The sequence below is a fragment of the Galleria mellonella genome, unplaced genomic scaffold (genome assembly GCF_026898425.1).
Source record: "Galleria mellonella isolate WM207_F2 unplaced genomic scaffold, CSIRO_AGI_GalMel_v1 utg63, whole genome shotgun sequence".
Lineage (NCBI taxonomy): Eukaryota > Metazoa > Arthropoda > Insecta > Lepidoptera > Pyralidae > Galleria > Galleria mellonella.
The window spans coordinates 14,556,891-14,582,200 of record NW_026442130.1 but is presented as its reverse complement, the minus strand read 5'-3'; the positions used below and the strand labels follow the sequence as shown (position 1 = coordinate 14,582,200).

The 25,310-nt window shown below is 37.9% G+C and overlaps 2 protein-coding genes across 4 annotated transcripts; one reads left to right on the top strand and one right to left on the bottom strand.

The window, feature by feature from the left end:
* The first annotated feature begins 599 nt into the window (after positions 1-599).
* LOC113515750 (cleavage and polyadenylation specificity factor 73) lies at positions 600-24,239 on the top strand. Its single transcript, XM_052899751.1, has 16 exons — positions 600-938; positions 2,940-3,003; positions 3,761-3,858; positions 4,766-4,894; positions 5,578-5,755; positions 6,658-6,747; positions 7,596-7,746; positions 8,923-9,098; positions 15,453-15,582; positions 17,030-17,205; positions 17,513-17,653; positions 18,672-18,780; positions 19,965-20,149; positions 21,032-21,157; positions 22,251-22,373; positions 23,773-24,239. Exons 1-16 carry the CDS (start codon positions 865-867, stop codon positions 23,878-23,880), a joined length of 2,058 nt encoding a protein of 685 aa, XP_052755711.1. The 5' UTR covers positions 600-864; the 3' UTR covers positions 23,881-24,239.
* On the bottom strand, positions 10,283-14,299 carry LOC113515775 (delta(24)-sterol reductase-like). 3 transcript variants are annotated; one of them, XM_026900059.2, is made up of 4 exons: positions 14,206-14,299; positions 13,089-13,279; positions 12,096-12,363; positions 10,283-11,499 (listed from the first exon to the last, which is right to left on the bottom strand). In XM_026900059.2, exons 2-4 carry the CDS (start codon positions 13,275-13,277, stop codon positions 10,349-10,351), a joined length of 1,608 nt encoding a protein of 535 aa, XP_026755860.2. In that variant the 5' UTR covers positions 13,278-13,279; positions 14,206-14,299; the 3' UTR covers positions 10,283-10,348. The 3 variants fall into 3 exon arrangements, with proteins under 3 accessions (XP_026755860.2, XP_026755859.2, XP_052755712.1); XM_026900058.3 differs by having other exon boundaries at positions 14,050-14,267; XM_052899752.1 differs by lacking the exon at positions 14,206-14,299 and adding an exon at positions 13,372-13,504.
* Positions 24,240-25,310: the final 1,071 nt, after the last annotated feature.

Below are 25,310 nucleotides of genomic sequence, written 5' to 3'. Positions count from 1 at the left end.
TTTTTGTTTATAGGTAAGAGTGTTGCCAATTAAAATTTAGTAAAAATTAATAAATTTCGACAGTAGTAATAATAGTAAATAAAGTTGTAGTAAAAATTTATTTATATGAAATTACTATAGTTATTATTAAAGTAAGCAGATACTAAATTATAGATGATTGCAGATCATCTATACTTCTTCCTAATTATTATAGTATAAATGAATGTATTAAAAATAATTGCGTTCGCTCGCAGGTTTTTTTTTTTTGGTTGTTGGTTGTTATTGTCATCGACATAGATATAGTATATAGAGGAAGCAGGAAATGGACTTGGTAGTAGCAGATACAGGGTAAAGATTTTGTTGTAAAAAGTTACTAATTGGTAAAGTCATTCGAATACGGAAATTAGTATATAACTAATTTAGTAGTCGAATTATAAAAATAGTAATTAATAATTATTTAAATAATAAAATCAATCGGATTCGCGTATCGCTAATACTACTATTACTCTATCGGGCACACTGTTACAGTGACAGTGGCATTTACATACTAATAAGTAAAATGGCTGTATAGGCATAGTCCTTTTGCCTTTCCTATGTATAAGGGTAAACGGAACCAAAAAAAAAAAAACGAATAAGTAAATAGCACTCTAATATAACCTAAATATAATTTTGATTTATCTCATAAGTGTTTAACAAAATATAATTTAAAGAAAAACAACACCTGATTATTTGCTGTGAAGAACAGGAAACTTAAACAGAAATAATTAGTTGAACATTTTCATTTATCTATGTTTTGTGACCGATTAATGTGTATTAACGATTAAGAAATATTTGATAGTAATTTTTATTTTTAAAATTGTTATGAGTATTAAGTTCTGAACAACGATGACTACTAATCCAAGGAAAGGCACAGACCCGGTGCCTCTGGAGGAGAGCGACCAACTCACTATTAGACCTTTGTAAGTATCTTCAATTATATTTTATCAGAATTCTTTAATTGTATTTTACCCAATTGACAACAAATGATGATTTTGATGTTTATACCAGAGGTAGAATACAAAAGTAGTTTACTTTATGGGTACTTCTATCTTAGTTGTGTATCCCGCCAAAAAAACTGCTTGCATAGCATAATAAATGTTGATAGATAATTCAGTTTATTTCATCCATATCATCCGTTAACTGTCCACTACTGAACATAGGCCTCCCCCTTAAGGGTTTTGCCCATACTTGTCACACTTGGCAAGCATGTAAACAACTGCAGTTAGGCTTTGATTATGTTTTAAGAAGGATGCAGCTACCTACCTCTTGACCATTAAATATTTTCCATGACACACTACAATTAATGAAATGGACATAGTTGTCTATGTAGGCGAACTTTAGGCTTTCACATAAATAAGAACATTGCACATGGGTTGCATATAATAGGCATGGTAATTTTGTGTTAGATTAATTATTTAGTTATTTAATTATTTAACTATATAATTAGCTAATTAATTTACAGTGGATTTCATTTCGTACAACCATGGTTGTAGCGACCATTTGCCTATAGCGTCATTAAATCAAAGTCCCTTGAATTTAAAGCATACTTTAGTACAAAATTCCATATGCACAATGGCCCAAATGAGAGGCTAAGCGCGGAAAATAGAGTTTTTCACATTTTCACATAGTACAAAATTCATGTGGCTAGTGACTTTGGATGTAACAATGAGTTCGGGTGTAACAACTGTTTTTAATGAATCATTGTAACAAATTCTTAGAAATCCCATGTAGATATTGCGAACAAAGTTGGCCGCTAAAGAGACACCAAGGTTTCTTTCTTTCACAAACATTTCTAACCTTTTGTTTACATCCACACAGATGGTCAACATGAATGGAGACCTTTACCTATTGTTTATAAATATCAGCTAAGTAGGTAGGGAAGTGTGTAGGTTTCAGAGTTAAATTTATGGTTCAGTTACAAAGTTCTGAGTAGCAACTGAGTTTAGTAAACTTTTGGATAAGTATGACTGCCTCGACACACATTCACTGTTAAAGAAAAAGCAGAAATCATTGCAAAATTAAAAAATGGTGAAAACAATGCTGATTTGTGCTAAAGAAAACTATACATGTGTACGTGTCTCTATCTCTTTACCTTTGCCTGTAACAACTTCCGGGTATAATGACGAAAATAGAGTGGTCCCTTCATCGTCGTTATACCCGAAATCCACTGTAGTTAATCACTTGTTTGAATCATCATTACATAGAACACAGCCTCCCTGCAGAAATCTTACTGGAAATTGCATATCTACTAATTTATCATCATTTCAGCCGATGTATGGCCATTGCTGAATATAGGCCTCCCTCATAGACTGCCATAAGGAAGGGAAGCATTTCTATAATGTAATGGCAGTTTACCATTTTTTTTTTAATGATTAATAATGAAATGGCAACTCTGCCTGCGTTAATGATATACACTGGCAGGCCACTAGTGAGGGGTGATAATACTAGGGTTGTCACATGCACATGTGACTCTCCTAGTATTGACGGTATCTATGGGTTACAGTAACGGTTTCCATCAGATGAGCTCTAAACTTATTTGCCACTTTTATGATAAGGAAAAAATACTAACTCAATCTTTCTGTGCAAGGGTTTTCAAGTGAAGATAAAAATGGGAAATGTAACTTGGCTGCATAACATTTTTGATGGGTGAAAATGGTATGGTAACCCCGCCTGCTCTAACGGGATATGCTGGCGGAGCACCAGTGAAGGGTGATCGATGAAAATGAAAACAGGCCAGTTAGCCCATCATGATGAATTCATCAGGAATTAACCAAGATAGTTTCCAGGGGGAACCATGTGGAGGTTGACCTGATAGGGCATATTGCTAGCAATGGGGCTGTCAAACTCCATTGCTAACAATCCCTCTCCCCCGCTGCAGAGCATTAGGTTCATAATAATAAAACCGATCTTCATTGTTGCAGGGGTGCAGGTCAGGAAGTGGGAAGATCATGTATAATGTTGGAGTTCAAAGGGAAGAAAATTATGGTATGACACTTGAAATGAATATTTATTTGCCATAACACTTTTACATGGATGATTTATTGTTTAAATTAAATTTGTTTATTATTTCTTTTTTTATTTATTTATTTTATTGTAAGATGTAATAACATTAGGCTAAGATTATGTTACAAATTAAGCTATTGTAGCCCATAATAATAAAGATTATTATATATTAATTCTAACTACATCTGACACAGAATTACATACTAGGCATGCAAGCCTGTATCATGTAATTCAGAAATGCTATTTAGCCATGGTGATACATTAAGTACTTGGCTGACATACTTGTTCCTTTTTATAATACTTTAATATATGTTTGTACCTGTTTCATCAATTTTTTTTAACATTACCACAACAATTACCAGAGAGAGACTGAACAAAAGTCGTTTGCTTGGGCACCTCTGTCCCATTCGTGTTTCAACTGTCAAGCAGTTGTGTTTGCATGGCTGTGTTTCGGTTTGAAGGGTGGGATATGGCAGTGAATTTACAGGGTACAAAGGTATAACACCTGAGTCCTCAGGAATTGTAACGCATGGGAAGTATCATAGGTGATACAGTATACTCTGTCATGTCCATGGTACTGCTCATGTCAATAGGCGACAGTTATCACTTTCCATCAGGTGGGCCGTCAGCTTGTTTGTCATTTTAAGTTGCATAAACAAAATACTATACAAGACAACAGAAGTTCAATTTGTAGCCTTCAATGTGTTTCAGTGTTGTAAAATGTAATTATTTTTTTCAGTTGGACTGTGGTATCCATCCAGGGTTATCCGGCATGGATGCATTACCATTTGTAGATTTGATAGAAGCTGATGAAGTGGATTTACTACTTATCTCACAGTAAGTCGCTAGAGCTACCACCTAAGACCAACTAACCTGTACTTTTTTGTTTATTACAACATTTTGAACTAACTAGAGGTGGGCTAATATATAGCGATGTCTATCTCGGATCTCTACAAATCGCAAATCCGGCCCCACATGGAGTATTACTGTCACTTATGGGCGGGAGCACCTAGATACCAGCTTTCGACTCAGTGCAACGACATGCTATGAAAATTGTCGATGATCCCAGGCTTACAAGCGGTATCGAACCCTTAAGTCTTAAGAGAGATTTTGCCTCACTCTGCGTGTAGATTGTGCTCAGAGGGATTGCTCAATATGATGCTTTCTACCATCGTACGGCTCGCCATCGACGGGAAATGTACCCTCATACCCTACAACCTAGATTGTTGCATACAACGTGGTTTCAGAGATGATTGATGATGATGTTTCTCTCACGAACACTCAAGTTCAAGTGGAATAAGCTCCCTGCCAAGGATTCCCAAGAGACTACAATATGGGGTTCTTCAAAAGGGGGGTAAAGAGGTTTCCTCAGGGTCGGTAATGCACGCATAATATCCCTGGTATTGCAGGCGTTCATTGGCTACAGTAACCGCTTACCATCAGGTAGGCCGATGCTTACTTTTTTTTATAGGTGATAATGAAATAGTAACCCCACCCGTGCTATCGGTATACACCGGCAGGGCACCAATGAAAGATGATAGGTGAGGATGAAACAGGTCAGTTAGCCCATCGTGACGAATTCAACGAGAATTGTTTACGATGGTTTCCAGGGAGAATTATGTGGAGGTTGACCTGATAGGGCATATTGCTAGCACTGGGACTGTCAAACTCCATTGCTAACAATACCTTCCCCCCGGCCGATTTGTAAAATTTTTTTTATTTAAATATTTTTTTCAATTGACAGTTTCCACCTGGATCACAGCGGAGCACTGCCCTGGTTCTTGACGAAGACCTCGTTTAAAGGCAGAGTGTTCATGACGCACGCCACAAAAGCTATTTACAGGTGGCTCGTATCTGATTACATCAAAGTTAGGTGAGTAGAAATAATTAAATAAAACATTCATACATTGCAGTTGTATAGATGCAAGCTAAGAACATTCATCAGAATCAGATCAGAACAGATTGTTTATCTGGGGTAATAAAGAATTAATTACAAGTAAATTAAAAAAGAAAGAAAAAATAAAAATATCAATAATACAACCAACTCCATCATTCAAACGTACTTTACTATTGTATTCTACAAAGAGTTGACTTCAATGTTGATAAAACCAGTTGTTTCGATTTAAAAACTAAAGTACTGAACCGATTTTGATAAAATTCCTATGGGGCCAATTTGAAAGTATTTAAATTCTTTTAAATAAAAAATGAACTTTCCAAATCCGTTTATAAACCCGTTAGTTAGTTATAACTCTATATATCAATTATAACTGACTTTGTTATAAGGAACAAACATGAAAAAAATACAACTGGATCGAAAACCTCCTTTTTTGAAGTCGGTTAAAAATAAAACCGCAACAATGCGTAATACGTAATTGTATATATTTATAATAAGTTTACTATTATAATCTTTTGAAGGAAACAATAAAGAGTATCTATCTATATATCTATGCGTGTATTAAAGTAAGAAACTCTTATCATCTCAGAGTGAAATAGATTAAAAAAAAAACCTAATTGTATATTTAAAAAAATGAAATCTAAATATATTTATATTTCCAGCAACATATCTACAGAACAAATGCTATACACAGAGTCGGACCTGGAAGCGTCCATGGACCGTATAGAGACAATAAACTTCCACGAGGAGAAAGACGTCCGCGGAGTGAGGTTCTGGGCTTACAACGCCGGCCACGTGCTGGGCGCCGCTATGTTCATGATTGAAATAGCCGGTGTTAAGGTCTCTATGATGTACTATTAATAATGTGAAGTAGATTTAGAGATTTGTAAAAAAAATTTAATGTTTTTTTTTTTTATACAACTTAGAATGGCAAACAAGCTGACGGCCCACCTGATGGAAAGTGGTAACCGTCGCCTATAGGCATGTGCAGTGCCATGGACATAACAGACTATACTGTTTCGCCCATGATACCCCCCTATGCGTTCCCATTCCTGAGGACACAGGTGTTATTCCTCTGTACCCAGTAATTTCACGCCAAATTGTAAATAGGACTATGTTTTTTGCGCTTAGCCTCTCATTTGGGCCGTTGTGCGTAGATTTAGAGATTTATTTATATGTTCATATCTTAGATTATAAAGAGCATCGATCCTCAAAACCTGCTCAACTTTGTGTCAGCTAATTGTCAAATTAGCTGACTTGTTTTTTAGTCATATGTTTTATAAACTTACTCGCATAATGTACCTTGACGTATCTATATTTAATTATTTAATAAATACGTATGGTTAACACATGGGGGTATCATGGGCGAAACAGTATACTCTGTTATGTCCATGGTACTGCTCGTGTCTATAGGCGACGGTTACCACTTTCCATCAGGTGGGCCGTCAGCTTGTTTGCCATTCTAAGTTGTATAAAAAAAAAAAAACGAGTTTTTACGCATTAAAAAGATGCAAAAATTATAAGACAATACAAATAATTATAGAAGTTATAAAGGAAACACTCTTAACTGTAATGTGACAAGATTTTTTTTTTAACTTGAAAGACAATTTTTTTTTTTTATTAAGTTTACTATTAATTTTACTTGCTCAAAACCTATCTTTTTGTATCTTAATGGGTGTTTGTATGGTACTTTCAATAAACCATCACCTCCATATAATGAAGAGAAACTAAATTTGTTACAGGTGTTATATACAGGTGATTTCTCGAGACAGGAGGACAGACATCTGATGGCCGCCGAAATACCAACTGTGCATCCCGATGTCCTTATTACTGTAAGTTAATGTACATATTCGTTTTTGTTATAATAGTTTGTTATAATTTTTCTACTATACACATTTTTTTTTTTAATAAATGATAATGAAATGGTTATCCCATCTCCGCTAACTGTATACACTAGCGGGGCACCAGTGAGGGGTGATAGGTGAGGATGAAAAGACAGATCAGTTAGCCCATCGTGATGAATACAACAGGAATTCAGCACGATGGTTTCCAGGGGGGACCACGTGGAGGTCGACCTTATGGGGCATATTGCTAGCAATGGGACTGATAGTCCGCATTACTAACAATCAATTCCCCTCCTTTATATACATGTTATTGAAAGTATCTGGCCACCAGTTTTATTTGTTAAAGTACGGAAATGAGATGGTAGCCTGCGCTATCGTGATGCGCTGGCAAGGCACCAGTGAGGGATGATAAATGAGGATGCAGCAGGTTAGTTAGCCCATCGTGATGAATTTAACAGAAATTAACCATTATGTTTTCCAGGGGGAAACGCGTGGAGCTCGACCTGTTAGGGTATATTGCTAGTAATGGGTCTGTTGGCTCTCATTACTAACAATCCTTGTTCTTCTTCTAACAATTCTTGTTCATGTGACTGGGGGGAAAGGGATTGTTAGTGATGGAGACTGAGAATCCCATTGCTAGCAATATATCCAACCAGGTCGACCTCCTCGCGGTTCTCCCTGGAATCTGTCATGGTTAATTTCTGATGAATTCATCATGATGGGCTAACTGGCCTGCTTACATTCTCATCTATCACCCTTCACTGGTGCTCCGCCAGCGTATCCCGTTAGCGCAGGCGGGGTTACCATTGTACTATGACGTACTGGCGGGTGCGTAGGAGTCGACGTACGGCACGCACATCCACGAGAAGCGCGAGGAGCGCGAGGGCCGGTTCACGGGGCTGGTGAGCGACATCGTGGCGCGCGGCGGCCGCTGCCTCATCCCCGTGTTCGCGCTCGGCCGCGCGCAGGAGCTGCTGCTCATACTCGGTGCGTGTGCCCACATCATACATCATACATCATACATCATACAATATACACCCACACAGACCACCCTCTAAAATGGGGCTACATTTTGTCAGCTCATTGTCAAATTAGCCGATTCAGTATTCGACATATTTATTCAACAAGTAAAATGTATTTTTACAAATTAAAAAATTGCGTAAGTTATAAGACAAAATATATATTGACGTTATAGAGGAATCAGTCATAACCATTTCTCGCGCAAAATTGTATGAAAAACTTGTCCCGCTTTTCTCGAAGCATTTGTATGGAGACACTTTAGCTATATAATCTAAGATACATACAAATATGTCACGCTCGTCTCTCGTTAGGGTAGACAGAAACAGTGGAACACCAAATACTTCAAACAGACCTCTTTCGCTTCCTCCATGTTTTTCGATACACGATTGCCGTTTACGAGTGCTTTCAATTTGACCTATTTTTATTACAAGCCCATTTGGTCGATATACATCCGTCTAGGACGGTCGCTACCGACATTTCCATTCATTCGTGCTCAATTAATTTCTATTATTATTATTTTTTCATCCATCTTTTCCAAAGCTCGCAAACTTAATTAAAATAACTTTTTGACAATTTGATTAAGCTGAAATATTGCATACTCCTTCGATTATGGTCACAATACAATATGCAGTACTCAATACTGTAATATTTTCAAAATGGCCGACGTTGCAAAATGGCGGATCATGTATTTTTTATCCCCTTTAATATGGATATTAAATGAAAAAGCTCGAAAAGCAGAAAATGATAACGTTATCACTAATTCTATAGTGATTTAATAACAAATAAATAAATTTGATACGATGTCACCATAATACTAAATTTAATAAATAAGCCTATTGCCTTGCTTTTTACTATTGAATGGTTGGTATTTTTGTCTATTATCAATGTTAAATAAGTTTGTATGTTATTTATATGTATATACTAAATGTAATAAGAAATTGTTTCTCAAATAAAATAAAAACATATATAAATAAAAAATAAAATAAATTTAATATGGCCGCCGCTCTAAGATGACAGTTACTTGTTTGTGTAAAATGCTTGTTTTTAACAGTTTTTAAACTGACATGTTCCAAATGATGCTTTGGAACGTGATCGTCATGTTCTATCTGAAGTTTTAATACTACGTACGCATCGGTTCACCAGACGAGTACTGGTCGCTACACCCCGAGCTGCAGGACATCCCGATTTACTACGCGTCGTCGCTCGCCAAGAAGTGCATGGCGGTGTACCAGACCTACATCAACGCCATGAACGACCGCATCCGCCGCCAAATCGCCATCAACAACCCCTTCGTCTTCCGGCACATATCCAACTTGAAGGTAAGTGGTTGGAAATCAAATTCAGAGAATCAAATTTAGAGGCATTTTTTTATACAACTTAGAATGGCAAACAAGCTGACGGCCCACCTGATGGAAAGTGATAATCGTCGCCTATAGACATGAGCAGTACCGTGGACATAACAGAGTATACTGTTTCGCCCATGATACCCCCCATGCGTTCCCATTCCTGAGGACTCGGGTGTTATTCCTCTGTACCCTGTAAATTCACGCCATATCCCACCCTTCAAACCGAAATACGGCCATGCAAACACAACTGCTTCACGGTTGAAACACGAATGGGACAGAGGTACCCAAGCAATCGACTTTTGTACAAAGTATCCATCTGGTCCCCCCCAAAGCCCCCTCTCCCTCTCCCCCCATTTATTTGTGTATGACCCTTAAGACATATCAGATTTTTATTTTAAGACGATTGTTCGCCATGCAATCTCAGTGGATAAGACTGCACATGCAACTAGATTGTTGGCCCTTTATATTTTTTTAAAGCTGTGCAATACATTTGTATTAATCAAAATTTTTATCCTAATTTGAACAGAAAAATTGCGGAATAAAACGAATTTTTATATTATTATTATTGAAAGAGCAGGCTTTTTCAGCCAGAAAATCCTGTGACACTGCGACCTTTCCATGATCTTTTGTACACGCCCTTTCTAAAGTTCGCTGCTAATTCCTATCAATGATAGGAATTTAAAAATATTCTATGTAGCGACGTTCTTTATCTCCTCAGAGTGTACAGTGTGTTTTCCAAAAGAGATATATCGTTTATGTATGAGTGGGCTACAGCCACATATCGTCATAGTGGTAGAATACTGACGGATCTGACAAAGATTACATATAAAGATCCGTCAGTATTCTACGGCTATGACGATATTAGATGCTGCGGCGTTTCTTTCTCAATGAGACAAAATCAGCAAACACTTTTTGGGCATAAGCCTAGTTGGGCCTTATGCTTGGTTAGCTTGCAATGTCCAGTGAGATCCTTTGTTAAGATACATATATTATTTTTACTCAAAAGAAAATTTAATATTTACAAGGATATTTTGAGAAAAATTTCGGAAAATACTGTTCTTTTAAAAATAGACTAAATTATTCACACAAGATTATTACATTGTCATAACTTTAAAAATTGACGCCTTAGTTCTGGTAATCAAATGAAATGTATCAAACTCATAAGTAGACAACAATATTGTTAATTTCATATGTACTAAAATACATATAACAAGTGGATATTATTATGAATCCTTTATGGCATGCTCTTCACCAATGGCAAACACATCGATCTCGGGCTTCACTTTGTCGTACAAATGTGGGAATGCGCCCTCCGCTTTGTACTTCTTCCTCACCTTCTCATATAACGACAGATCGAACATTTCTTCGAATTCTTCCTTCGTCATAAATAAATCGACGTACAAAAAGGAATACCCTCCAACATCTCGCGTGAACTTCTCCATCTTTCTCATAGCATCTACAGGGTTATATGGCTTCTTCTCTTTGACCTTACCAGGGACACCGTAAACTCCCAAATCATTATACATTGCGTAGTCAGTGCCAGGAACTAGATATTTCTTATCTGGATGCTTAAGTTGACCAGATGATGGTCCTCGATCAACTATTTTGCACGGATAAACTAGCAGTGGAAACTTGTCGAATAGTACACTGGCGGTTTCTATCTGTCTCTCCAATTCCTTAATCGGTAGGACGATATCCTGAAATACTTGCCGTACGAAAGTGTACGCCCTTATGCCAGGCGTTGTTGTAAATTTGAGGAAGGCCGGTTTTGGGGGCAGTAGCCAACCGAAGAGAAGCCTGAACAACGGATTGTTTCCGAATGATAACATGTCTTCCACAACCCAGAATATAGCTCTGTTATGTCTCAATAAATAGTCTCTTAATGGTATTAACTCCACAGACTCTCCTTTCTGCAAAAAGCTTTCCACATGCTTATAAAACCAGGGCTTATGCCACTGGGAGCAGTGGTTCATGGTTATTTTTGGATCGTAATCAGAATAGTCACCAACCATGATCACAGCTTCTTCTTTGCTGAATATAGTGCCTTCTATGTAATCAGGGAATATCTTCGGACTGGCTTCATTAGCTCCGGAAAGCTCCCTGATCATGTCGCAGTATTTCTTCTGACCTTTCACTGGAATGTACCTTATTTTGATATAGGGTTTTACTTTGACGATTTTTAGGGTCAGTGCAACTAGGAACCCTAAGCTACCGTGGCTCCAGGGTAAGGTTTTGTAGAGGTCGGAGTGCTCGTTGTCGGCAGTAGCTTTGATCAAGGATCCATCGCTGAGAACCACTTCATAGCTGGTGATTGTTTCATGATAGAGGCCAGCCTTGTGCGAATGGGTCGACATGCCCGTGCCGAACGCTAGACCTAAGAAAAACAAATATAAACCAATTAAGATTGAAAATGTGATAAAGGTCTTTTTCCATGACGCTCGTATTTTAAAGTATTAAGCGTCATTGAAGAGTAGGCTAAAAAAAAACCGAGAAGTCGCACAAAACTGTCTATCATGGGATAAGTTGAGATGAAGGACGGGCATTGATGATAATTGCATCGCTCTTGAAAATTCGTTGGAGCCTTTAATAATTTTTGTCATTTCATACTATTAAACTTGAAAGTCTCTGGTTGTTAACCAGCTGGCTATTTGCTTCTCTTCTTCTTCTTATGAAAAATACAATCATCATCATCATATCGGCCTCTAACTGTCCACTGCTAAACATAAGCCACCCTCTTAGGGGGTTTTGCCAGTAGTTGCCTCGCTTTGCAGGCGGATTGTCAACCGCAGTTAGGCTTTGATGATGTTTTAAGAGAGACGCTGCTGTCCGTCCTTCGCCCTTCCTTAGTGGCCTCTTACGACGCCTAAGGAAGGTGATGGCCTATTCTATGCCGGGACCACATGGCAGAAAAATACAATGTATGCTATTAAAGATTCATATTTCATTTCCAATAAGAAAATTCTAAATTACCTCCTAAAGTAGCATCAGTAAGCTCAATGGTCACAGCCAAAGAGTATCCCCTGGGTATTAAATACTCTGTGATATCCCCAATGGTGACCATCGGCTCCACCCTCACAGTCATAGCTTGCTTGTCCAGCTCGAGTATGTCGTACAGTGGTATAGCCACCTGGTGGTGAAGGTGTTTGGGGAAGAAGGTGGTGGAGAGTGAGAGCCAGTTGGGTCGGGAGATGCAGAGCAGACGCCTGTCTTTTTCTGGTAACTTGTTCCATTGCTGGACCTAGAATTTATAAGAGTTATTGATTACTGGCCGTGTAACTTATATTTCTTATTTATTAATATTTTACGTGAAGAAATAAGATGAGATCCACTCGTCGCAGAAGCTGAGCGGATAGCCTAAAAGATGGCGACTCTTCCCCTTTTCTTATTAATCCTGCTATACCAACTTTTATCTCCTTCATCTTCTTTATTTAACATAAAGAAAACAAAGAAGGAAAGAAGCTCTAAAGAACTTGTGGGTCAAAACTCCTTATTCCTAACCCCCTTGGATTAGCTGGTTTAGCTTTTGAATTGTCAGTTAATATTGGAAATTTTATAAAGTTTCTAGATTATCATTAATCCATAGGATGTCATGGATTGTACATTTATCATCATCAGCGAAACAGTATACTCTGTTATGTCCATGGTATTGCTTATGTCTATGGGCGACTGTTACCACTTTCCATCTGGTGGGCCGTCAGCTTATTTACCATTCTAAGCTGCATAAAACATCATATCATACTTTAACTGTTGATCATAAGCCTTCCTCTTTGGGGTTTCGCCAGTAGTTACCATGCTTGGCAGGCAATATTCATGGTATTATCCATGTTTAGCACTCTAGTTGAACATTCATAGTGAAAATCGATTCAGGGTTGGCGATTAAGATAGGTAAAACTTATGCAAAAAAATATATTCCATGGAATTGAAAACGTTCATCTTTTAGACAGCATAGGAAGCTAGGTTTACCTTAGCCTGTATTCCTCTAACGGCACTGTCATGTCTGTGCGGGTCGCTGCTGAGGCTCCGCAGCCAGGCGCGCGCCCTCAGCAGCACCGAGAACACGAAGCTGGCTGGCAAGCAGAATACGCACACCACCAGTTCACGGTGCTCTTCTAGCCAGCGGATCAGACGTTGCTTCACTGGCGACGGTGACATTGCTGGAAATAAATTACAGATGAAATAGATAGATAGATACTCTTAATTGTTTCCTCCAAAAGATTGCAATAGTAAACTTATTATAAATACAAACAAATCATCTTCCAGCAGCAGTATTTCCGAACCGATACGACATCATAACCTTCAAGAAAAGAGTATATTCCTTTTTAAGAGGCCGTCAGTACACCTGCAATACCGTTGGTGTTGTGGGTGATCATGGGCGGCGGTAGTCACCTACCATCAGGTTAGCCGCATGCTCGTTTGCCCCCTGTGTTGTAAAAAAAAAAATACAAGAAATAGTCACAGTGAAAAAACAATGGGCGACATTATATATCTGTAAAGTACAGGATACGGAGCATACCACCATTGTCCTCAAGCTTAATTTTAAAGGGGTACTATGGATATAGTATTCCCACAAGCTTGTAGGCGAAAAGGCAGAATATTTCTTAAAAAAGGGGATATAGAGATTTCTTCAGCGTCTTGCAGATGTTCATAGGCTGGAAAATGGTTACCGTCGCCTATATATTTCAATAGCATAGACATAACAGAGTACGCTGTATCGGTATATATATATATATATATATATATATATATATATATATATATATATATATATATATATAAAGTAAATTGTGTACACTGTAATTTGTGGAGATGAATAAACTAATTATTAATTATTATTACATAATATCTATTTACAACAAACATAACACAAAAAATTTGACTATATGTATTAAGTTGCCGGCACTCATATAAATGTTTACATACACACCTGTACCAACGAAGGTTACTCGAGAATGTAACTATAGTTCAAACGAATTAGATGTCAAGTTATCAAATAATTCCGCTATCTAATCAAACCGTGCACCTGGCTAGGCTTTAAATAGTAGATCTGACAATTTATTATAAATAATAATATATAACTCACATAGAAACTATATGTTTAATTGGACATATTCGTCCATACAGAGTTTTGGCATTGACCTTCAATTTGCTATATCTATTAATGTTTTTTTTTTTACATTATGAACCTTATTGCTCTTCTGATATGAGTCACAGACAGAGTAGTAAGCGAGATATTCTTTATCTAACAATGTGTTGCTATGTATGTATGAGATAATTCGGGCTGCTGGTTTTTTTTTATTTATAATTTTCATATCTTCACGCTAGGTCTCTTACAGAGTATACAGAGAACTTGTTGCTATAAAACACTCTCTGCACATAATATATCCATTAGCATACAAAATTTTTTTTTATTGTTTTAATAAGGCCATCCTTTTCCGTGGATGTCGTGACAGGTGGTTAAGGAAACTTAATGGTCCACAGATAGGCAGTAGCGTCCCTCTTAAAACATCTCTAAAGCCTAACTGCGGTTGCCAACCCGCATGCCAAACGTGGCAACTACGGGCAAAATCTCCTAAGAGGAAGGTTTATGTTCAACAGTGGACAGTTAAAAGCTGATAAGATGACGCTTGTCAATCTGCCTATACAAATAAAAGAAACCTCTGATCCTTATATATCATACAGCAAAATTCACTAAAAATACAATATCAAAAATTATTGACATTAAATATTTAATGACGAAGTTTATTTTTTTATTTATTTTATACAAAAATCCACAGCTTTTAAAAACACAACTTACATGCTAAGTCTCTTATAAATACAGCCAATAACGGATTTTATTTAAACGAAAATTATAATTCCAAAGCGAGGTAGGCAAGTTAGAGTGTATTTTTATTTATTTATTTATTCATTAGTACAAATATGTGTATATGGCGGACTTAATGCTAAAAGCATTCTCTCCCAGTCAACCATAGGGAAGTGTCAGAATACTCGAATGCGGTACTAGTAATTATTGATATACATACATACTAAAATTACATATATAAACGAATAAATATATATAAATAACAAATATACTTACACATATATGACATATACTATATTATACACGAAATTGAAAATAATATAAAGTACTTACTGCTCGGATAAAAATAAAAAGTGAGCGTGAACGCTTCTTTTTGAAAGACGGTTTAGTCAGTAGTCTCTTAATGGCATCAGAAAGCGTGTTCCAGAGTCGTGAAGAATGTAGGAGAAATATGCAAGTAATATAAGTGCATGTATGAAAGAAAGAAAGTTTTTTTGAAGTTTGAAATGTACGTTTGTTTGTTTCAGGGCATAGATCACTTCGAGGACATAGGGCCGTGCGTGATCATGGCGTCGCCGGGTATGATGCAGTCTGGGCTGTCGCGCGAGCTGTTCGAGAGCTGGTGCACTGACCCCAAGAACGGCGTCATCATTGCAGGTTGGATACGCAGCTTAGATTATATAGATAGAGCATAAGAGAGTGTCAAAAACGTGTCAACATACAGTCGGTTAAGTTGGCATTTGGCTTGACTTTTTTTTTTTAATCAAAACAATTTGCGTTTTTTTTTTCAGTGTTGCAAGTGTAGACTAAAGAATAGAATAGAATAGAATAGAATAGAAATCATTTATTCAAATAAACTTACATTGAAGCACTTTTGAAAAGTCATTACATTTTTTTTAATTTACCGCTCGTTCGGAAAGCTGTCTCATCACAAGAAGAACGAGCAAGAAACTTGCGTGATGCTCTTTTAAATAATTTTATTATTATTTTACATTTTTAAGTTTAATTGTGTGAATTTTTAAAATTTCCCATAACAAGTCGACTTTTTAAATTTGAATTAAGAACTATTTCTTTCGATATTATATAAATATACTTGCGAAAAAATGTCAAATTTGATCCATTTACGGTGCACCATAAAGTGGGCAGCTTGTTCGCCACCTCAGTAAATATTATAAAAAAAAAAGAGAAATATCATTTACGTCACAGTGTACTCTTGATGTTCTCTGTTTTTGATGTCCTAGAGCAGTGGTTGCTAAAATTTTAGATAACGGAACGCCCACCAAATACCTTTTATTTTATGGAACCCCATTTCAAACGGTTACAAGTCAAAAACACTGTAATATAAATAAAAACAAAAGCTTTCATTAGAAATATTTTAAAAGTATAGTACATTATAGTTTCCTTTAATTTTTAATGTGAAGATTGAAATTGTTTCACTGTATAAATAATTTCGTGGAACCCTTGCGATATTTTTATAGAACACATAGATTCTGCGAAACCCATTTTAGAATCGCTGTCTTTTTTTATGCAACTTAGAATGGCAAACAAGCTAACGGCTCACCTGATGGAAAGTGGTAACCGTCGCCTATAGACATGAGCAGTACCATGGACATAACAGAGTGTACTGTTTCGCCCATGATACCCCCCATGCGTTGTCATTCCTGAGGACTCAGGTGTTATACCTCTGTACCGTGTAAATTCACGCGATATCCCATCCTTCAAACCGAAACACAGCCATGTTAACACAGCTGCTTCACGATAGAAACACGAATGGGACAGAGGTACCCAAGCAATCGACTTTTGTACAAAGTCTCCCTCTGTCTAGAGACTCCACTATGGGGTTCTTTAAAAAGGATATATTAAGACTTCTTTAGGGTCGGCCACGCGCACGTGGCACTCCTAGTGTTGCAGGCGTCCAAAAGTTACAGAGACCGTTTACCATCAGACGGGCTGTATGCTTGTTTGCTACCTTTGTGGTATTAAAAAATGTTCATAACGCTGTCGGTGTTTATAGGCGACGTTACCACCTTCCATAAGCTGATCTATCACCTATTTTTTTTTTTATTGTAATTAAAAATGTTTAAATAATAAATGAATATATCAGGGTACTGCGTGGAGGGCACGCTCGCCAAGACGATACTGTCGGAGCCGGAGGAGATCACGTCCATGTCGGGGCAGAAACTGCCGCTGAAGATGTCCGTGGACTACATCTCGTTCTCCGCGCACACCGACTACCAGCAGACGTCCGAGTTCATTAACATACTGAAGCCGCCGCATGTGGTTTGTACATATATACATTTTTTTTTTAATGGGTGAAAATGGTATGGTAACTCCGCCTGCGCTAACGGTATACGCTGGCGGAGCACCAGTGAAGGGTGATAGATGAGAATGAAAACAGGCCAGTTAGCCCATCATGATGAATTCATTAGGAATTAACCATGATAGTTGGGGGGAAAGGGATTGTTAGTAATGGAGACTGAGACGTTAGCGTAGGCGGGATTACCATACTATTTTCACCCCCCCCTCCCAACCAGCGTGGGCCATCTGAATATATTGGGCTGACAGTATGCTTGGTTGACGCTCGCAGGTGTTGGTGCACGGCGAGCAGAACGAGATGTCGCGGCTGAAGGCGGCGCTGCAGCGCGAGCACCGCGGCCGCCTGCAGCTGCACACGCCGCGCAACACGCAGCAGCTCGCGCTCACCTTCCGCGGCGACAAGACCGCCAAGGTACCGTTCTACCACTTGTCCGTTCTATTTCAATACCATTTAGCAGATTCCTTCTTAAAAGGCCGGCAGCACACCTGGGATTCCTCTGGGTTTTATTAATGGGTGATAATGGAATGGTAACCTCACCCATGCTATCGGTATACACCGGCGGGGCACCAGTGAAGGATGATAGGTGAGGATGAAGCAGGTCAAATAGCCCATTATGACGAATTCAACTAGAATTAGCCACGATGGTTCCAGGGGGAACTACGTGGATGTCGACCTGACAGGGTATATTGCTAGCAATGGGGCTGTCAAACTCCATTGCTAACAATCCCTTTCCACTCAGCCTCTGGTGTTGCGGATGATCATGAGCGACGGTAGTCACTTGCCATCAGGTGGGCCGAATGCTCGTTTGCCCCATGTTATAAAGACCTATTGGAGGATAGGTGACCGATACTAGGTTTGCATAATTTTTTTTTATACCACTGAGGTGGCAAACAAGCATACGACCCACCTGCTGGTAAGCGGTTACCGTAGCCTATGAACGCCTGCAATGCCAGAGGTATTACGCACGCGTTGCCAACCCTGAAGAAATCTCTTTACCCCCCTTTTGTAGAACCCCATGCAGTAGCCTCTTGGGAAAACCTCGGCAGGGAAATCATTCCATAACCTGAAATAAATAAAATCCATAAAATTGAAATGTTATCTAGTTTTTGCTAATAATATTATAAATAATAAGTATATAAATAAAAAAATAAAAAAAAAACTAATATTAACACATTTTGTATAGTCATATATATTTATTCATATATTTATGACAAGATTGATGAATGTGGAAGAAGCGAAAGAGCTTTGTTTGAATCGAAGCATTTGGCGTACCATTGTTTCTGCCTACCCTAATGGGAGACAGGCGTGACAGATATGTATGTATGTATGTATTTATTCATACGCACAATGGCCCAAATAAGAGGCTGAGCGCGGAAAATGGAGTCTCTTTCACATAGTCTAATATTTTTCTTATAATATGTGTAATCAGGTGATGGGCTCGCTGGCAATGGAGCCACCCAAGCCCGGCAACCAGCTGCAGGGCATCCTCGTGAAGAGGAACTTTAATTATCACATACTGGCGCCGTCGGACCTTAACAGTAAGTTATATTGAAAAATATATAGTTCTTTTATCTATGCTTTTTTTTTAAATGGGTGATAATGGAATGATAACCCCACCCCGTCTGCGCTGTCGGTATACACTGGTGGTGAATCAGTGAGGGATGATAGGTGACGGTGAAGTAGGTCAGTTAGTCCATCGTGATGAATTCAACAAGAATTAACCACAATGGTTTCCAGGGGGAACTACGTGGAAGTCGACCTGATAGAGTATATTGCCAGCAATGGGGCTCTCAAACCCCATTACTAACAATCCCTTTCCCCTCTTTATCTGTAATATTATAGTTAAAAAATATATAGTTGCTGGGTTCAGTAAGCCATTCTCTCAATAAACACATTCTTTTTATTTATTTATTTAAAGGGGTTTAATCTTTTTAAATATGTCAGTTGATGGTGTTGGCAACTCCAACATGAAGTTAGTAACTTACACTCTGATTGTAGCTCTACTCCGTCCGCTTTCGCACCGCGTACGAAAGTGTATTGTGTTTTGTAATAAATCAACTTTATATCGTAAATCTTGTTGTGCACTCCAACAAGTTGGTCCTTCGAGCCGGATTTGCACGAGAGACTTGTGGATGACTTAATAGTATTCAGTAATAGAAAGCTTCAATTATGCATTTCTTTAGAAACCTTATTATTTTTTATTTAAAGACTTTTTATAAACACTTTTAAATGGTATTTTTTTTATGAATGCACTAGAAACTCAACAGTTACTCTTTTAAATAATAATATAATTATCATTGATCGAAATGTAATGCCGAAGGATTTTTTGTTTTATCGCTCTTAACTACTTTCTATTACGTCATCATTCGTTACCACTATACAGGGTGTAATGGAAATAAATTTTAATATATTAACTGCTGAGTTAAATTCCAATAAAGTGGGACGGCTGCTCTACGCAGCATTTTATCCATACTCAATAACTGTAACGCGTTTGTACCCTGTCCAATGCAGTGAAACTTCATTATTTTTTTCAAAAATATGGGTTGAAAACAACAATATTAACTATAAGGGTTTCAACATGCTTTCTCGTTTCTTTGGACCTATGTTTCTTTTAGAAAACCATTCAGTTGATCAATTAATTTTGATATCACCCTGTATGTATTATCTGTGTCGTGGTTGGGGTGATGTGACGTTACGACGTGATGATTTACGCATTGTGCAGAGTACACGGAGTTGAGCCAGTCGGAGGTGACGCAGCGGCAGTCGATCCACTACGCGGGCTCGCCGGCGCTGCTGCGGCACGTGGTGGTGCAGCTGGCCGGCCACGTGGACTTCCTCTCCGAGACGCGCTGGCGGCTCTACGGCTGCATCGACCTCTCCATCGACAACAACATGATCACGCTCGAGGTACTTGCACGCTCACCTGCGCGCGTCACACGCACGCGCACGCACGCACGTACACGCACGCACGCACAAATCCACAAAACAATGCTCTGATTCAGATGTCTTCCATTTTCTTCACATTCGTCAATTTATTAATATGTGCTTGCCGTTTGCGAGTACTTTTAATTTGGCATTTTTGGTTTTTTTAACACATCTTGTTCTTGTCCTATATTGTGTATGTATAACTATAATTTTGTTATAATTCTTCACGAGTAAGTGTACAATTTTACTATTATTATACACTAGCTGATGCCCGCGACTTTGTCTGCGTAGTATTTGGTGTGAATTTACTGGGTACAGAGGAATAACACCCGAGTCCTCAGGAATGGCAACGCATGAGGGTATCATGGGCGAAACAGTATACTCTGTTATGTCCATGGTACTGCTCATGTCTATAGGCGACGGTTACCACTTTATATCAGGTGGACCGTCAGCTTGTTTGTCATTTTAAGTTGCATAAAAAAATTATTTGTTATTGCTGTTTAGTTTGTTTCGATCTATGTACCTACCTATTTATTATGTCTGGGAATACAGAATCAAAATTAACAAGTGACGTGTTGTTCTCACTCTTAACCTTAGATCGAAATGGCTTAAGTAGGTTATGTACTAAGCTAAGTTAGTATAGTTTTTTAACTATTCCACGGGAACTCGTTAATTTTCCGTGATTAAAAAAGTAAATTGTCAACTGTTACAATTTAGTTTACTACAATAGTACAATGTCAGTAGACGCCATGTTTGCTTTCGTCTCGTCCAATGTTAGTAGTGTGAGTGTGTGAGTGTGATTGTGTGTGAGTGTGTGAGCGTGGAGCGGCGGCGGCGGTGACGGTGGTGTGTTTGCGTGCGCAGTGGCAGGCGCAGCCGGTGTCGGACATGTTCGCGGACGCGCTGGTGGCGGCCGTGCTGGCGGCCGCCGCGCTGCCCGCGCCGCGACACCTGCCGCTCGCGCCCAAGCTCGACCGCATGCACTTCAAGGTAAACACCACCTATGCTTTCTAACATTTTTTATTTGTAATTTTTTTTGGTAATTCTTTAGTGCAGTTTACTAGGCTTATTAATAATACTCGGAGATGTGGTGAGTGCGAAAGCGAACCCATGTCTCCGACATATGGCACGTCGAGGGTATGTCGTCTGGTTTTTGATGGGTACACCCCCACCTTACGGGGGGACTCCCACAGTACCCATTCACCTCCCACAAGGTGTATGGGTCTGCATAAAGCATTTTCCAGACGTTAAAAAAAAAGGCTTATTAATAATATGGATTGGTAGTTAGGTCTTCTCTAATTGTATAATTGTTAGTTAGTGTACATTGACGCTTATCTATGATAGCTGTATACACCTTTAATTGATGTGTTCATATGGCCTTAAGCTTGGTAGTGAGGAGTGAGATGTTTTTGTTCAAGTAAATTTAGATTTAAGCATTTTTAATAGTAGTTTTTCACTTTTTACTTACTTATAACATTGTACATTGTCTGCTTAATTATTGTGAGCATATTGTTGGTGTGTCTTTTATAAATAAACAAATAACATAGGGTAGCCTCCGCCAGCGCAACACTAGCGCGGGCAGGGTTGCCATTCCACTGTCATCTATTAAAAAACCTAAAGTAGCCCCTACTCGAAACTATCATGGTTAATTCCTGATGGATTCATTATGATGGACTAACTGGCCTACTTTCATTCTCATCTATCATCCTTCATTGGTGACCCGTCAGCGCAGGCGGGGTTGCCATTCCATTTTCACCATAAAAAAGGTAGTAACTTTCCTATAGCTAGCAATACAGGGTGTATTGCTCACCAGATATATCAGATCGATATCCTAGAAACTATAATAGTTGATTTTTATTGATTTATCAAGATGGACCAACTGATCTGCTAACATTTCCACCAATTATTTACCAGTTCTCTACAACTTCGATGTATCTATGGTATTATTTTAAATGTTTCACTGATTCCCCGCCAATGTATACCAATATCACAGACAGAGCCATCATTCCATTTTATATTATATGTATAATTTTCATTTCTTTTTAAAAAAACGAAACTGTTAACTCGTATGTTCATATGCCAGGAATGCGTGATAGAGATGCTGCAGGAGATGTTCGGCGAGGACTCGGTGCCGAAGATGTTCAAGGGGGAGAAGCTCTACGTGCAGGTGGACGGCAAGCGCGCGGACATCGACCTCCTAAATATGGTAACCCTTGCCTCATTTATACTTAATACAAAAGCCGTTTGGGACCTGGTCGCCAAGCAGCTATGTCTGCATTACAGGATATAAAACCCAGTAATTTCACTGTCATATATTACCTTTACGAATGCATGATCTCTTTACTGTGCATACTGTAGTAATTATTTTTTTTAATAAATGATAATGAAATGGTAACCCCGCCTGCGCTAATGATATACGCTGGCGGGGCATCAGTGAGGAATGATAAGTGTAATAGAATGAAGTAGCAGGTCAGTTAGCTCATCGTGATGAATCCACCCGGAATTCAGCATGATGGTTTCCATGGGGGACTACGTGGAGGTCGACCCGACGAGGTGCATTGCTAGCAATGGGACTAGTAGTCCGCACCACTAACAATCCCTGCCCCCCCCCCCCCACTGTAGTAATTTTGTAACAGCAGTATACTCTACAGTACAGTACAGTCTACCCAGGCGGAAAGGGATTGTTAGCAATGATGTCTAACTGACAACTTGCCAGCAACACACCCTATCAAGTCGACCTCCATGTGGTTCCCCCTGGAAACCATCGTGGTTAATTCTAGTGGAATTCGTCACTATGGGCTAACTGATCTGCTTTCATCGTCACTTATCATCCCTCACATTCCATTATCGTCCATTAAAAAAAGCACCGTCTACCCTCTACAAGTATACAAAATTAAACAATTTCATGACCTTATATCTAATAAAATTTTATTACTTATTTATTTATTTAATTCAAAAATCTGCAGATCTTAAAAAAATAACCTACATGCTAAGTTTCTTGTAAATACAGCCAATAACGGAATTTAATTATATAAACGAAAATTATAAATCGAAAGCAAGATATGTAAGTTAGAGTGGGTGTATGTAAGTTATCTAAGTGCATGTATGAAAGAAACTATAACAATGAATGTACATAAAGTCAGGTTAATTAATATATTTTTTTTTTTTTTATACAACTTAGAATGGCAAACAAGCTGACGGTCCACCTGATGGAAAGTGGTAACCGTCGCCTATAGACATGAGCAGTACCATGTACATAACAGAATATACTGTTTCGCCCATGATACCCCCCATGCGTTGCCATTCCTGAGGACTCAGGTGTTATTCCTCTGTACCCAGTAAATTCAAATTAAATAAAATCTATATTGCTGCAGTTCAGTGCTTGATCATATATACATACATTTTTCTATGATTTTAAACTTTTACATGTCTCGGATATTAGTACCATGGCTGTCGTGCTCAAAGAGTGCTTCTAAATATGAGTACATGAACAATACTCATGTCTCTAAATAAATAGTTACTACTTTGCATCAAATGCTGTTTAGCTCTTTGATTTCTCTCATGCATTAAAATAAACATAAATAACAATGTAATGTTGTCATCAGGAGGTGACGTGCCCCGCAGACGAGTCCCTAGAACGCGTGGTGCAGTGCGCCATCACCAAGTTGTACTCCGCGCTGGCCCCAGTGAAGCCCCCGCCGCCGCCGCAGTAGCCCATGACTTATTAATCTACTCGCCTCATCTGCTGATCAGACCCTGATCCTGGTGGCTTGGAGCCACGCCGATCGTTCGTGTTCCTTACTGACAATTCTCCATACCGATGGATACAGTATACCACCATCTGTGCTAATTCCGTTAAAAGAAACGTCGTATAAATATTTTTTTTAAATATTAAGAACAAGAAGATTATATAGTGATATAATTTAATAGTTCTTTTTAAGTGTTCGTCTGTATAAAATTGTCCAGGAGACAAGAACAAGCGGAAAACAAACCAGTAATGTGCTGTGACAAGACTGTTCTATTGTGTAATTGTAGAATGTAAGACGAAATGAATAAAGATATTTTTATTTCATATATTTTGTTTTACTATTCTCAATCTAAGATTTTGGGTTATTACAGTCAAGACCTGTTTAGGAGCATATAAATGTAAAATGAAATTACAGATTTATGAACTAAACCAAAGTCTTTTTATTGTCTTGTTCTTATTGAAGTATCTTTATCATTATTTTCAATATCATCATTCATCTATCCTTAATTTTTTATTTTAATAATAACGAAAAAGTAAGCGAGGTGAAATATAGCCTAGTGTCGTGCTAAGTTTATGTCAAAACTTCATAGATTTTGCCGTTTGGGTTAAAAATTATTATCTATAATTTTTTTATATAAACGCGTACCATAGACTAGGTAATACTTATTTTGGTCATATTGTTTATTCTTTATCTATGTATTTTACTTACGTCTCCTGACACTGACAAAAAATTTTCATGTAGTGATGGGACTCGAGTGATTTTTTTTCACTCGAATCACTCGGTACTGATAAGTTACTCACTCGAATGCCACTCGAGTTAAGATAAAACTCGAGTGATTTTTATTGACTCGAGTCACTCGGAATATAAAACTAGAGTGACCAAAATTTTAAAACGAATAAAACAGTATTAATTTTACATAGAAAATCTGTATTCATTTTCTCAAAAACAAAATCTAAACAAAATGTATAAAATAGAATTTTCCTTCAAACTAAACCTGTCATACATAATCAAGAAACCTCTTGTATCAACTATCAGTCAAATTAAAATATTATAATCTACTACTAATAAGTTCTAATCTAATTTAATTTATTCTAACAAGGAACTTTCATGAGATCCAAATATAAACAGTTTTATTATGTTCTTACACAATTTATGTAATAATATACGTATTTTAAAATTAACTTAAATGAAACTTAAATAATCTCAACGAAAAAACAGAAATAATGTATTTTTAATGAGATAACAAATTTAACTGAGATTGGTGTAATAACTACTTTAAAAAAATGGATAAATCAATTTTTCCCATACCAAATGGCTTCGATAATATCGACTTCAGCACACTTGCTAAAATAATAGAAGAATGTTTCTCCGTAACCTCTCTAGTAGTAATAGTT